At 45.2% G+C, this 15,672-nt stretch overlaps 2 protein-coding genes across 4 annotated transcripts in view; one reads left to right on the top strand and one right to left on the bottom strand.

Annotated features, from left to right (window-relative positions):
* ZSWIM5 (zinc finger SWIM-type containing 5) overlaps positions 1 to 10,654 on the top strand; it is a 248,203-nt gene extending 237,549 nt beyond the window's left edge. Inside the window, exons 12-14 of the mRNA XM_019836903.3 lie at positions 6,271 to 6,434; positions 6,928 to 7,009; positions 7,726 to 10,654. Coding sequence (XP_019692462.2) covers positions 6,271 to 6,434; positions 6,928 to 7,009; positions 7,726 to 8,588 — 1,109 coding nt within the window. The 3' untranslated portion in view covers positions 8,589 to 10,654. The remainder of the gene's footprint in view (positions 1 to 6,270; positions 6,435 to 6,927; positions 7,010 to 7,725) is intronic.
* Positions 10,655 to 11,716: 1,062 nt separating this feature from the next.
* On the bottom strand, positions 11,717 to 15,433 carry UROD (uroporphyrinogen decarboxylase). Of its 3 annotated transcripts, none has more exons than XM_006934688.4 (10): positions 15,269 to 15,433; positions 14,236 to 14,348; positions 14,037 to 14,116; positions 13,898 to 13,960; positions 13,490 to 13,687; positions 13,203 to 13,364; positions 12,701 to 12,838; positions 12,438 to 12,538; positions 12,290 to 12,356; positions 11,717 to 11,954 (listed from the first exon to the last, which is right to left on the bottom strand). In XM_006934688.4, exons 1-10 carry the CDS (start codon positions 15,274 to 15,276, stop codon positions 11,793 to 11,795), a joined length of 1,092 nt encoding a protein of 363 aa, XP_006934750.3. In that variant the 5' UTR covers positions 15,277 to 15,433; the 3' UTR covers positions 11,717 to 11,792. The 3 variants fall into 3 exon arrangements, with proteins under 3 accessions (XP_006934750.3, XP_044891658.1, XP_003990076.3); XM_045035723.1 differs by lacking the exon at positions 15,269 to 15,433 and adding an exon at positions 14,974 to 15,132 and having other exon boundaries at positions 11,717 to 11,977; XM_003990027.5 differs by lacking the exon at positions 15,269 to 15,433 and adding an exon at positions 14,974 to 15,131.
* Positions 15,434 to 15,672: the final 239 nt, after the last annotated feature.

Here is a 15,672-nt window from a genome sequence, read left to right as displayed (position 1 = left end):
AAGTGGGATTTATCCCAGATATGCAAGGCTGGTTCAGCACTTGAAAGTCAATTAATGTAACCTATCACATCCACAGACTAAAGAAGATTATAGAATTATATCAATTGATGCAAGAAAAATACTTGACCAAATCCAACACCTATTCATGATCAAAACAACAACTCAGCAAACCAGGAATAGAAGAGAACCAACTTGGGGTGCCTCACTGGTTCAGTTGCTAGCGCATGCAACTCGTGATCTCAGGGTTGTGAGTTAAAGCCCCATGTTGGGCATGGAGCCTACTTAAAATAAAAATTTTTAAAAATTGGAGTGCCTGGGTGGCTCAGTTGATAGCGCATCCAACTTCAGCTCAGGTCATGATTTCGCAGTTTACAAGTTCAAGCCCCACAACAGGCTCTGTGCTCTCAGCTCAGAGCCTGGAGCCTGCTACAGATTCTGTATCTCCCTCTCTCTCTCTCTACCCTTCCCCTACTTATGCTCTGTCTCTCTGTCTCTCTCTCTCTCTTTCAAAAATAAACATTAAATTTTTTTAATTAAAAAATAAAAAATGATTTTAAAATTATTTAAAAGTTAAAAAGAAAGAGAATCAACTTAATTTTATAAGGAATCTAGGGGCACCTGAGTGGCTCAGTCAGTTAAGTGTCTGACTCTTGATTTCTGCTCAGGTCATGATCTCACAGTTTGTGCATTCGAGCCCCACATCGGGCTCGTTGCTGACAGTGCAGAGCCTGCTTGAGATTCTCCCTCTTTCCCTCTGTCTTTCTGCCCCTCCTCCACTCATGCTCACTCACTCTTGCTCTCTCTGTCTCTCTCTCAAAATAAATAAATAAATAAATAAAGAATATCTACAAAGAACCTACAGCTACCATCATACTTAGTGGAAAGAAACTAGATGCTTTCCCCTGAAAATCACCCTTGCCCATTCAACATACTGGAAGTTCTAGATAATGCAGTATGATAAGAAAGGAAATAAAAGGTATATAGATTAGGAAAGAAGAAATAAAACTGTCTTGGTTTGTAAATGACATGATTGTTTATGTGGAAAATCCCAAAGAGTCAAAAAAAGTAGAATAAGTTACTATAACAAGGTTGCAAGATACAAGGTTAATATATAAAAATCAGCTTTCTAAATGTAGGGTTTTTCTTTTTTTTAAAGGTATTCCACATGTTGCGCATACTTTTAACCTGTTCCCTTAAAACATCTTAGTTTGGAGCCTATAGATTACTGACCGTAATAATTAAAGATTTTATAAGTCAGTCAGAGAAAGACAAATACCATATGATTTCACTCATATGTGGAATTTAAGAAACAAAACAGATGACCATATGGGAAGAGCAGGGGAGAGAAGAGAGGCAAACAAACCACAAGAAACTCTTAATGATAGAGAACAAACTTTGGGTTGATGTAGGGAGGTAGGTGGGAGATAGGTTAGTTGGGTGATGGGTACTAAGGAGGGCATGTGTTGTGATGAGCACTGAGTGTTGTATATAAGTGATGAATCACTGAATTCTACTCCTGAAACCTATATTGCACTGTATGTTTACTAACTACAATTTAAATTTTATTTTTTTAATTTTTTTTAACATTTATTTATTTTTGGGACAGAGAGAAACAGAGCATGAACGGGGGAGGGGCAGAGAGAGAGGGAGACACAGAATTGGAAGCAGGCTCCAAGCTCCAAGCCATCAGCCCAGGGCCCGATGCGGGGCTCGAACTCACGAGCCGCGAGATCGTGACCTGAGCTGAAGTCGGACACTTAACCGACTGAGCCACCCAGGCGCCCCTACAATTTAAATTTTAAAAAAGAAAAGAATGAAAGATTTTATGCAGAATTTAAAATCTGTATAAACAAAAGTCTATCATATGATTTCACTTATATGTGTAATCTAAAAAAACAAAACAAATGAATAAACAGAAAGCAGAAACAGACTCATAAATACAGAAAACAAATTGGTGGTTACCAAGGAGGAGGGGAGCGGGGAGATGAGCGAAATGGGTAGAGGGGAGTGGGAGGTACAGACTTCAGTTATGGAATGAACACATCGTGGAATGAAAGGTACAGCATAGGGAATATAATCAGGGGTTTTCTAATAGTGTTATATTTCTAATAGTATTATATGATAGATGGTCACTACAGTTGTGATAACTTAAGGAGTTGTTGAATCATTATGTTGTTTACCTAAAACTAGTGTAACATGTCAACTATACTTCAGTTTTCAAAAAAGAAACATCTTTTATATATATGAAAAAATATGTATATAGGAAGGCAATTGACTTTTATATATAATACATGTCAGTTGCCCCCCTATATCCCAGCAATGAGCAATTGAAATTTGAAATAGAGGGGCACCTGAATGGCTTGGTTGGTTGAGCATCCAACTTTGGCTCAGGTCATGACTTTGCAGTCTGGGAGTTTGAGCCTCACATTGGGTTCTCTGCCATCAGCGCAGAGCCTTCTTCTAATCCTCTGTCCCCCTCTCTCTGTGCCGCTCCCCTGCTTGTGCTCTCTCTCTCAAAAATAAATAAACATTTAAAATATTTTTGAAATGAAAAAATATATATTGGGGCACCTGAGTGGCTCAGTCACTAAGTGTCTAACTCTTGATTTTGGCTCAGGTCATGATCTCACAGTTGTGAGATGGAGCCCTGCATCAGGCTCTGCACTGACAGCACAGAGCCTTCTTGGGATTCTCTCTTTCCCTCTCTCTCTGCCCTTCATCTGCTCACTTTCTCTCTCTCCAAAAATAAATAAATAAACATTTTTTTAAAAAAAAATAAATAAATAAAAATAAAAACAATATATTTACATTAGCACCCCCCCAAAAGTACTTAGTAAATCTAACAAAATATGTGTAAGATCTATATGAGGAAAACTGTAAAATTTTGATGAAAGAAATCAAAGATCTGAATAAATAGATATTCCGTATCCATAGATAGGAAGATTCACTATTATTATTATGTTAGTTCTTCCTAGGTTGATCTATAGATTCAATATAGTCTCAACCAAAATCCCAGCAAGTTATTTTGTGATACTGAAAAACTCTTTCTAAAAGCTAAAGACCTAGTATAGCCAACACAGTATTGAAGAACAAAGCTGGAGAACTAACACTACCCAACCTCAAGACTTGCTGTAAAGCTACAGTAATCAAGGCAGTATGGAATTGGCAAAAGAGTAGACAACTAGATGAATGGAACAGAATAGAGAGCTCAGAAATAAACTCACACAAATATAGCAAACTGATCTTTGACAAAGAAGTAAAAGATAGTCCTTTCAACAACTGCTACTGGAAAAACTGCCTCCACCTGCAGAAAAAAAATATGTATAGACACTGACCTTACCTTACACCTTTCATAAAAATTAAAATAGATCAAAGGCATAAAGGTAATACATAAAACTATAAACCTAGGATAACATAGAAAGTCTAGAGACCTTGGGTTTAGCAATGACTTTTTAGATACAATACCAAAAATATAATGCATGAAAGAAAAAATTGAAAAGTAGGACTTCATTAAAAGGAAGAACTTGTGGGACAGTCGGTTAAGCATGTGACTTTGGCTGAGATTATGATTTCACAGTTTGTGAGTTCAAGCCCCACGTCCGGCTCAGGGCTGACAGCTCAGAGCTTGGAGCCTGCTTCAGATTCTGTGTCTCCCTGTCTCTCTGCCCTTCCCTCGCTCACACTGTGTGTGTGTGTGTGTGTGTGTGTGTCTCAAAAATAACCATTAAAAATTTTTAATAAAAAAAAGGAAGAACTTCTGAGTGAATAACACTGTTAAGAAACTGAAAAGACAAGTCACAGACTGGGAGACAATATTTGTAAAACATTTATCCGATAAAGATCTTGTATCCCAGGGGCACCTGGGTGGCTCAGTCGGCTGAGTGTCCGACTCTTGATTTAGGCTCAGAAGATGATCTCATGGTCGTGAGGTCAAGCCCTGTGTAGAGCTGAGCACTGAACATGGAGCCTGCTTGGGAATCTCTCTCCCTGTCTCTTGCCTCTCCCCAGCTTGCACACTCTCGCTCACTCTCTTTCTCAAAATAAACATAAAAAAAAAAAAGAACTCGTATTCCAAATACATAACTCTTAAAACTCAATAGTAAGAAGACAAACAACTGAATTTAAAAATGGGCAAAAGACTGGGGCTCAGCTGGTTAAGTGTCCAACTTCAGCTCAGGTCATGATCTCATGGCTCATGAGTTGGAGCCCCGCCTCGGGCTCTGTGCTGACAGCTTGGAACCTAAAGCCTGCTTCAGATTCTGTGTCTACATCTCTCTCTGTCCATCCCCAGCTTGTCCTCTGTCTCTCTGTCTCTCAAAAATAAACATTAAAAACACTTTAAAAAAAAAAAAAGGCAAAAGACCTGAACAGGTGCCTCATGAAAGAAGATACAGAGATGACAAGCATATGAAAAGATGCTCAGTATCACATGTCATTGGGAAAATGAAAATTAAAACAAAAAGGAGATACCACTGCATACCTATTAGAATGGCTAAAATCCAAAACATTGACAATACCAAATACTAGTAAGGATGTGGAGCAACAGGAACTCTCATTGCTTGTGGGAATGCAAAAGGTGCAGTCACTGTGGAAGACAGTTTGACAGTTTTTTACAAAGCTAAACATAGTCTTGCCATCTGATCCAGCAATCATGCTCCTAGGTATTTTACCAAATGAATTGGAAACTTATGTCCACATAAAAACTTGCATACAAATGTTTATAGCAGCTATATTTGTAATTGCCAAAAACTAGAAGCAACCAAAATGTCCTTCAAAAGGTGAATGGATAAACCTACATCTCATACAATGCAATATTATTTACCAATAAAAAGAAGTTAGCTATCAAGACACAAAAAGAAATGGAGAAACCTTAAGTGTTCTTAAGGTTCTTAAGACTGGTTGGTGGAAGCCAGTCTCAAAGGTTCCAAGTATATGACATTGTGGAAAAGGAATGACATTGTGGAAAATTATAGAGACAATTAAAAAAAGATCAGTATTCTTAGGGGGAATGAGGAGAGGGATGAAAAGGTAGAGCACAGGAGATTTTTAGAGCAATGAATCTATTCTGTACAGTAATGATGGGCCCATGATACCATGCCTTTGTTAAAACCCAGAGAACTGTATATCTCAGTGAAGCCTAATATAAACCATGGTCTTCAAATGATAACAATATGTCAATGTAGGTTCATCAAATGTACCACACTAATGTAAGACATTAATAATAGGGGAAATGGGAAATGGGGATAGGAATATGTAAGAAGTGTACTTTACTGTACTATCTGCTCAATTTTCTGCAAACCTAAAACTGCCTAAACATGAAGTCTTTTAATTTTAAAAATTGCTTTTAAATATGACAGAAGGAAAAAAAAGTACTCTCTCCCATAATTCTGACATCGAAAGATAACTACTACTAAGACATTGGTATAAATATTCCTGGAGATTTTCTAATCATTTATATGCACACACATACACTACTACTACTACTACTTTTTTTTTTTTACAAAAGTAGGATCATAGAATATTAACTATATACAGGTTGCTTATAATTCTCACAACAACCCTAAAGGTTATGATTTCTGTTTTATGGATAAAGAAACTGAGCTAGTAAGTGGCTGAACTAGGTTCAATTCCCAATGTATTTCATTCCAAAGCCTATATGCTCTTACCACTACACCTCTTTGTCAGACATAAGACCTACTTTTTGTTCTATCTTTACTTCACATTTTACTCCTTCATAAGATACACCTATCTTTCATATACTATACTACCTTCATACAGTGACTTTCACTTCATATGGTATACATGCCCTTCCTGTGGTATATTTCTTAAGTCTCTGCACTAGTACTTTGTATAGAATAAGAAGTGGTGGCCCAGCTCCTTTTTGCTCCAGGGAGCTGCAGTGGGAAGCAAACAATGGAACTAGCATACTTTTCTGACAATAATGTGGCTTCCTATCTCCTATATAAGCAGCTCTCAAAAGTCAGGTGTTCGTAAAAATTATTTCTGGAACCTAAGGAGACTGAGGGGAAAAGGTGAGGGATAGAGGTAGATGAAAAGGTAGAGAGAAGTGAATTCATGCAGGGGCCTGGTGAAGGAAGCAGTCTCCAGTGGGTTTAGTGGAGACATAGCATGTCTACCCAAAAGAGACGGTAGTATTCAGAAGCATTCAGTGAATTGATAGTAGCCAATTCAGCCAGTACCTATGTGATCAGTAGACTCAGGGAGACTTTAAAGAAGACCTGTCACTGTCCCATCTCTCGGCACCTATAGGGGACACTCTGAGGCTCCGGACAATTCTGGAAGCAATACAGAAGCACATCCATTCTTCCTCCCTCATCTTCAAACTGGCCCAAGATGCATTCAAGATTGCTACTCCCACAGACAGTAGTACTGACAGCACCCTGCTCAACGTGGCTCTGGAGCTGGGGTTACAGGTATGGAGGAGGAGTGGGTCATCCTCACTTTAGGCTTCTGGCCTTGTGGTAAATGGTAAAGATAAGATCCCAGAGGCACTGGGCATGGGCCAAGTCTGGTTCTTTCTGTGTCCCCAGAGCACAACTTTTAGGCTAGACCTCTAGGTGAAGACTCTCTAAATTGGGCTCCATTTTGAAGTTGAGGCCAGAAGAGATGTAGCTTTAGGCTCCATAGGGTCCCCATCTTCTCCCCACCCCCTCCTTATCCCTCCAAGTCAAATCAAGCAAGGTGTGATAATAAGGACTTTATTTGTTATAGGTCATCAGAGAAGCCTTCTATCTGATTGGTGGGAGGGGTGGGGCAGAAATTAAACCTATCTACTTATCAGGAGAGAGATGGCTGCTTAAAGCACTAATAAATACTTGTTGCATAAATGAATGGCAAGGGGATGTGGGGATGTAGAGGGCCTAACAGTTAAGCTTAGCCCACTGGAAATGCCTCTTTTTTGCCCAGGTGATGAGGATGACCTTATCAACTCTTAACTGGAGGCGCCGGGAGATGGTGCGGTGGTTGGTAACATGTGCTACAGAAGTGGGTGAGTCTCCCACCTCCCTCTACCCCCAGGGGACAGGAGCTCCTAGGCCCTACTCTTGGGACAAGACAGCAAATACTTAGAGCTCTCATATTCCTATTACTGATGGGGCTGGTGGTAGGAAAGATGGCCTTTGTTTAGCTGGCCCAAGCTCTGCCCTCACTGCTTAGACATACCCTGATGTCAGCAGCACTTTGACCCTCTGATCAGAGACATGTATGAGAGATTGAATTTTCAGCCACCAGTATGTAAGTGCACCCTTGGGCGGTAGTTGGCCCAGTGGTTTGGTCCCAGTCCCTGTCTATGCCTCTGAAAAACCTCAGGCAACTTGGAAGCTCAGGCCCCCATTTAGAGCCCAATGTCCCAGCATAAGACTATACACTGAGAGGCCCCTCTGCAGCCAGAGCCCCCAGGCAGATCTGCAACCCCTGCATTGGGGCAGGTAGACTACAGGCTCTGTTGCTCCATCCTTGTGAGGCGCTAAGAGCACCTGCAGAAATCTTCAACCCTCTGACTTGGGGAAGGAAGGGATGGGAAGAGACCCCAAACAGGGTCTGGCCATCTGGGATGCTCCCTAGTTTGCCTCAGATCATCTCAAGGCTACTGAGGAAAAGGGAGAACTCATCTCTGCAGGCCAAGTTCTGACCCCCGATGGTAATCTGGGCAGACCTGGATGGAGACCCGGATGGCCACGGCTGAGCTCAGGCTCTCCCTGACAGGTGTGCGGGCCTTGGTGAGCATTTTGCAGAGCTGGTACACACTCTTCACTCCCACTGAGGCTACTAGCATTGTGGCTGCCACAGCTGTATCCCACACCACTATCCTGCGCCTCAGTCTTGACTATCCACAGCGGGAGGAGCTAGCTAGCTGTGCTCGCACGCTGGCTCTACAGTGTGCCATGAAGGATCCACAGAGCTGTGCCCTGTCAGCCCTTACACTCTGTGAGAAAGACCACATCGCCTTTGAGGCAGCCTACCAGATCGCCATTGATGCTGCCACTGGTGGCATGACACATTCACAACTATTCACCATTGCCCGCTACATGGAGCTCCGTGGCTACCCGCTACGTGCCTTCAAATTGGCCTCTCTGGCCATGAGCCATCTCAACCTGGCCTACAACCAGGATACCCATCCGGCCATCAATGATGTGCTCTGGGCGTGTGCCCTCAGCCACTCTCTGGGCAAGAATGAGCTGGCGGCCCTCATTCCCCTTGTGGTGAAGAGTGTGCACTGTGCCACAGTGCTTTCAGACATCTTGCGGCGTTGCACAGTGACTGCACCTGGCCTGGCTGGTATCCCAGGCCGCCGCAGCTCTGGAAAGCTCATGTCCACTGACAAAGCTCCACTCCGCCAGCTGCTGGACGCCACCATCAATGCCTATATCAACACTACACACTCACGCCTGACACACATCAGCCCTCGCCACTACGGAGAGTTCATTGAGTTTCTGAGCAAAGCTCGGGAGACCTTCCTGCTGCCCCAGGATGGCCACCTGCAGTTTGCCCAATTCATTGACAACCTCAAACAAATCTACAAAGGCAAGAAGAAGCTGATGCTGCTGGTACGAGAGCGCTTTGGCTGAGAAAGCAGACAGCTCACTGCCAGGGCAGCCTGGGCTCCCAAGTACCACAGGTCAGGCCAAGGACACCAAAACATTTGTCCACCCTGAGAGGACTCTGAGCACCTGTGGCTGAAGCCAAAGGACCACAGGGCTAAGCATGGGAAAGTCCAACTCTAGCCAATATGCCTTCCTTGGCAAGGTTCTCACTACAGCCCACTGTTCCTGAAGGAACTGGGCCCTGCAGATCAATCAGAAACCCCACAACATGCCACCTCACGCCCCTATATCCTGCGTGTCCTGGGCATTGGCCCACTCTCCCTTGGCAAACACAGAACACTGTTCCGTCTCAGGGATTGCTTAACCAGAGAAACAGAAGCATTTATGGTACTGTAAATACTATAGTATATGTGTTGCCAATTACATTGTAAAGTTGTAACTATTTATAATTCTGGTTCTAATTTGATGGGTACTTGAAGTAGCTGTGGGTGGGAAGATAGGCTTGTTTTCTGAGGAGACTCACAACCATTTCTCAGGTTTCCCTTGCAGAGTATATACTGTTTGCAGAGGAAGAGTAGGGGTGGCAGGGAGAACAACGGCCAGTTATAATAAATCCCAGGTCCAGTCTATGCAGGAACCCAGCCTGCAAACACGGGTCATCTGTAGCCCAGTGGTGGGAGAGGGGCAGGGCCAGGACTGGACTTAGACTCTTGCCTCATGAAGCCATGAGAACAGTGAAGCTCTTGCTCCTGCTACACACAGGTTCTCTAGGAGCCTGTTGAGCTCCTGAGAAACAAGTTCAAGGGGAGAGTGAAGGTCTGGGAGGCCACTGAGCTCATACTCATATTTATCTACTCTGGTCATCTTTGTGTTAGAGAGTATCTGGTTTTATCTCTAGTTATGTATGCGTGTGTATGTATCTGTATGGCTAAGTACATGTATCTGTGTGTGTAGATAGATCTGTGCATACCTGTCTGTGCATATATATTTATGTGTATGTCAGTTGTGTGTGTACATGTGAGTACATAACTGTGTGCTGGACTGTAGGTTTCTGTGTGAGGGTATACACATTTGTCAACATGTAAGAATACATACCTGTGTGTTCATGTTTGTCAGTGCACATTTAGTGGGGGGTGCATACACAGATGCATGTGTCAAAACATGTTTGTATGCTTGCTCTGTTTGTATGCTTGCTCTCCATTGGTGTGTCTTTATACGTGTACCTATGTGTATTTTGACATGCAAGTATGTCTGTGAATTTGTTGGAGGATCTGCATGAATGTGTTCCTTTTCTTTTTGCCAGATCTCTCTTCCCCATTCCTCGTCACCTCTCCCACCAGCTAAACACGTTCCCCATCTCTTTGCCTCCCTTCCTCACCATTCTCTCACCAAACAAGCTTCTAAGCACTAGTCTCCTTCTACCCCAAGAGGGGCTCCTTTAGCTCCAGTTCTCTTCTTGCCCTATACCTGCTTTCTTCCCTTGCCTTTCTACCTCAAGCTTCCTCTGCCTGCCCATTGGTCACTGTTGTGGAGGCTGGGGCTGGAATGCATTTGGCCTTTCCCTTTCTGAGTAGTTTCTACCCCTAGTGGGCAATGCCTGTCTTAGCCCTAGCTGACGTCCACAGTGTACCATGTTCCTACTACCTTCCTGACCCCTGTGCTCAGCCTGGAATTGTTATAGGAGGTAGCGAGGGCTTTCAGAAGAGTCATTTGGATGCCAGTGTCTTGGTGTTTACTGTTTCACGTTTTAGTTCCCGAGTAGGGGGTGGGGGGATGATAGGAAAGGGGTGGTATAGGTAGAATGTGAACTAAGGACCTGTCTGCTTTATGTTCTTCTTTGACAAACTGTGTCTCTTTTTTCTCCACACTAACCAGTAAGTTGTTTTCACTGTTTGTGGCTACTTAAGTCTTACTGTCCAGCCATGGGCCCCTACAACCTCTCAGCCCCAATAGGTTGGTTTCAAAAAAGAAGACACTCCCATTTCTGTATCACGTATCACGATTGCCGTTTTTTTAGCAAGTGTGTGAACTCACAGTGCTTTTCTATGAATAAATCATGGATCACAGAAAATATCATTTTTCTAAAATCAGAAATTGTGTTCTCTCAATAAATGGGCCCTTTTCTCTCTTCTGCATTGCCCCAGGCTGGGACAAGGAATTGGTTGGGTGGATAGTGCAGTGGGTTCCTAGTAGTTTAAGGTGAGGGAGAATGACAAATGAAGAGTTTCCTGCCATACCACACCGCTCTCCAGTGTCCACAGGTACCTCAGACCTTGTCCCATGAGGTAGGTACCACCATGATGGGTAGAAACACCAAGGTCCTGGGGCGCCTGGGTAGCTCAGTCGGTTAAGCGTCCGACTTCGGCTCAGGTCACGATTTCGCGGTCCGTGAGTTTGAACCCCGCGTCGGGCTCTGTGCTGACTGCTCAGAGCCTGGAGCCTGCTTCTGATTCTGTGTCTCCCTCTCTCTCTGACCCTCCCCCGTTCATGCTCTGTCTCTCTCTGTCTCAAAAATAAATAAACATTAAAAAAAATAAAAAATAAATAAAAAAGAAACACCAAGGTCCTGAGAAAATTAGATTGTATGCTCAGAAAAGAATGCAGAGCAACCCTGAGCACCATAGGGCCTTTTGGCTTCAGAGACCTTCTCACCTTAAAGATGCAAGTCTAAATCTTTAATCCTAAGCATCCTAGTTTTGAGTCTTTATGTCCTCCCCCATATTTTGGTGTCAAAGCTGAAGGCCTCTCAGTTTCTCCCTGCTTACCTAAATTCCATCTTCCTCAACAGGCCTCTCTGAAATATTCTAGCCAATTTTGTGCTCCTCTCTGATATACACTCCCCTCCCTTTCAGACACAAATCCCTATAAATCTGGCTGTGTATATGCTGTGGGACCCCATTTCTCTGCAAATGTCACAGCTTCAGCTGCCAGGAAGCTTTACCCAACCCCATTTAGCTTTCATGCTTGGAGAGCTGAGAGCATGATGGTGGTGAGAGCGCTGACATTAAGTCCTACAGTACATATTCACTGACATCTAAGCTCCTATGACTTGTGGAGAGGATGCAGAAAGGGGCATCCAGGAAGGAGCAGAGGCTAAGAAGGAACTGAGGATAAGGGCAAAGATCTTTCACAAATGAAAGTATACGCTAGACTCCAACTCTGAACTTTTATTCTCCTGGAAACAATCAATCATCTTTGTTAGTGGCAGTTGAGGGAAAACATGTATGCTCAGTTCTGTCGAAGCAGACGTGAGTATCTGTGCACGGCATCCACAAAGGCCCCCACATGTTCTGGGTCCATGTCAGGGTAAAGTCCATGGCCAAGGTTGGCAATGTAGCGCTGTGGCCCAAAGTCATTCAGCATCTGCTGCACCAGCCGTCCAATCTCCTCCTGGGGGACCAAGAGGGCACTGGCTACAGGGGGGCCAGCAAACCCTACACTCACTATACATAATAGTGACACATACACATGTAGACATGCTTCTACTAAGTGTTATTCATTCAATCATTCACTCAAAAAAGTCTACTGGATGCTTAATATGGGCCAGGCCCTAAGACAACACAAATGAACAATTATAAAAAAAAAAAAATCCTGCTTTACTAGAGCTCACTTAGAGGGACAAACAGATATAATAAAGACACAAACACACAGTGATACACACAACCATATCCACAACCATGGGAGTACACAAACTCACAGACATACACAGGAACTCGGATTGATACCTCAGATGCATACAGGGCACAGGGGTCCAGGTTGCCCTGCAAGGTCACCGTCTTCCCCACACGTTCCCTGAAAGCAGAGTCAGTGCCACGTTCTGGTGATTGCACACATGGCAGCTGCACCCTCTCCACCTCACCCACCATCACTCACCGGGCTTTCTCTGGGGCCACTGTCCAGTCAAGCCCAACCACCTCGTAGCCAGCTTGGGCCAGCTCTTCCAGGGCAAAATGTCCATCTTTAGCAAAGATGATCTGGAAAACGGCAGACCTCTGAGGCTACAAAAGGACCTTGCTATGCCCACTAACCTATCTTGGCTGCGCCTCTGCTGCCCTCTAGTGGTCACTTCAGTCCATGCAGGAAATACCCTGAAAGTTCCACAGGCCCACCTTCACTTACTCTTTCCCCATCCTTACCATGGGCACTGGTGCCAGGCCTGACTCCTGCAGCCTGGCCTTCACGCGCTTAGCCACATCACGGATATAGGGCAGTGCAAATTTATTGAAGAGTTGTGGGCCAAGATGCCCTGCATGGGACTCAAAGAGCTGCAATGCCTACAGTTGGGAGGTAGTAAAGAGAAATACATAACACACAAAGAGGAAGAATCTCAGGCCTCACACACAGAAAGCATCTCAATTTTTCCCTAGTGACTTCAGACCCTCATACTGCCTAAGCCTATAAAGCCAGTTCCATTCAAAAAGTTTTGCCTTCTTTAGATCCCAGTGCTGACTTTGGTTTTTTAACACATACAACATTGCCAATGTCAGCATCAAGGTGGGCTTAGCTGCGCCAGCCAAATCACTGCAGGCCAAGCTTCTTTCATGCCTGGCATTAAGACACTTATCCTCTCAGATGTAGGAAACTCTGCTGCTTCTTTTCCTTCTAGACCCCAGCCTATTTCTCTCCCTCAGGACCCACCTGGGCACCAGCAGCCACTTGTCCTACCAGATATGGGACCAGAGCATCAGTGAGGATGCGAAGCAACTGGTGACTAGCCTGCGGTCTCTGGTAAAGCCAGCGCTTGGCCTGAGCCATGGTGCTTGAGCTGCCACCCTCAACCATGTATGTCATCAAAGTCCACTGCAAAAGGATACAAAGAGAATGTCACAGGTGTAAAAGCCAGACTGATACTTCCTTCCCTTGTGTACACTAGACCCTCCAGAGTGATTTTCCCATGCCCAAGTCCCTGCCATGTTCCACATTACCGGGGCACCAGCAAAGCCAATCAGCGGCACACGCCCAGCTAGCTGTTGTCGAGTGAGGGTGATGGCCTGGAACACATAGCCCAGCTCAGAGGCCACTGCTGCTGGATCCCGGAGGCGTTCTAAGTCCCGGTCTTCTCTTAATGGCTCTGGGAAGCTAGGCCCTTTGCCAGGCACCATAGTCACCTCCATGCCCAGTGCCTGGAGGGGGAGAAAATATCTGGATTCCCAACCTGTAACTCTAGAAGGAAAGGCTGTTTAGCCCATGCCAAGAAGGAGGAAAAGGAGAATGAAACTCAGCCACACTCCATCTCTTTCGGCCCAAGTTTTTCCCTGTTAGGTGAAGATAAGTGCTTATCTTGAGCTTTGACTATCTTTACCCTTTCTTACTCATCAGGTTTGAGCAGGTACCTGGGGTACAACAAGGATGTCAGAGAAGATGATGGCAGCATCCAAAGGGAAGCGACGCAGTGGCTGTAGGAAATAGAAGACAGGTTACTAGGAGGCAAGCAGAGGGCATAAATTCCTCCCTTTTTTGTGGAGTTCTCACCTGCAAAGTCAATTCACAGCAGGCCTCTGGGGAGCGACAGGTGCTGAAAAAGTCCTGGGCAGCCCTAGTTTCCCTAAACTCTGCAAACAGAAGAGGGAAGGCAGGGCTCCACCTTGAGGAACCTCTGAACCCCTCCCCTGCCCCTCAAAAAACTTCACCCTCCAGAGTTTCACCTAGACTCCCAAGCTCTGACCCTGACCTGGTAAGTAGCGGCCTGCCTGCCGCATGCACCAAACGGGAGTGTAATCTGTGTCTTCTCCCCATGCTGCTCGCAGGAACGTGTCATTCTTCAGCTCTGGAAAACCCTGGGATCTGGAGATCAGGAGGGGGTGGGGGTAGGTGTCAGTAAACTAGATTGGGGGTTGGGAAAGGCCTGGGTTCTTAAGGCGAATTCATTCCAACACCACTATCTGCCTTCTCCAGGCCAGTTCCTAAGCTGTGGCTCCCCACCCATTCCGCCTCTTTTTTGCCTATCAGATGGCGCACAAGACTAGAAGGGCCTGCGCTGGGGCCTCTATTTTACACAGTCCCAACTCCCCCCAGCTCAAAGCCAAAGCCACTAGAAAGACTGGGGAGAGGGGGAAGGAAAGCTCAGTAAGGATTGATTGGGGTCTCTGGACCAGAAAAATCTCAGGAACTGGGGTACCTATGGGCTGGTTCCGGAGCTTATAGATCCCCAGGCTGAGGGACAGTCAAGGAGAAATCAGAGTAGACGGTGCTGAAATACGGATCTTAATTGAGGATTAGAAAGTCCTGGGGACATCCCCTAAATGAAAGTCTCGGGAATCCATGGGTGGAGGATTCGGGATTCCAGCGACTGGAGTTCGGTTTGGGAGCTCTCCAGGGCGGAGGAAGAGGGATATAGCGGCAGATTTCTGAGTTGGAAGACTCAGGTCAGAAGCCACACTGGCCACACCTCGTGGTGCAGGGAACTCACCCCAACCCGTTAGCCTCCATGATAAGCTGTCAGCGACTGCAAGCACAGTCCGCACTTTAAACTGAACTGGAACCTGCTCTGAGATCAGGCTCCACCCCTTCCTGGAATGAACCAGGGCCGTAGCCATGTTGAAAGTCACATGATCAGACTCCAGCAACAGCTCCCGGGCTGTCCCGGCTGCTGCCTGTAGGACCACCCTACCTCCGTCACCGTAAAGTCCGCTGTAGCGACGCAGCAACAAACGCCGCCCCACGCCCACCCCACCCCCAAGAACCTCGCTATAACTACACCTTACCTTGGCATCAGCAGTTTCCTCTCCTCTGATGAGGAGATGGTGAGGAGGCGTTACCAGGATGCCCTGATAATCCCGAAGGTTCAGCCCAAGATTCACTTTTACTCCCACGCTCAATGATTCTAACAATCTTATGCGTAATGACTAGGCACACCGTCGGTTACAGAACCAAGCCATCCGGGGAAATGAAATCATTAAATATTTATATAACCTACTAAGAGGCGGGCAGTATAATAGATGCGGAGGTTACAGTGGTGACCAAGACAGCCCCTTCCTTTAGGAAGCTACAGACTGGTGGGGAAACAGAATTGGCAAGCATAATAGTAAATGTTTTATGAGGAAAAAGCTAGAAGCAGCCAGCAAAATCTCCTCGCTTAGCTGGGGAAAGCAGTGGGGGTATTCCAGGC

Source organism: Felis catus, chromosome C1 (genome assembly GCF_018350175.1).
Source record: "Felis catus isolate Fca126 chromosome C1, F.catus_Fca126_mat1.0, whole genome shotgun sequence".
Taxonomy (NCBI): Eukaryota; Metazoa; Chordata; class Mammalia; order Carnivora; family Felidae; genus Felis; species Felis catus.
This window is presented reverse-complemented; position numbering and strand designations above follow the sequence as displayed.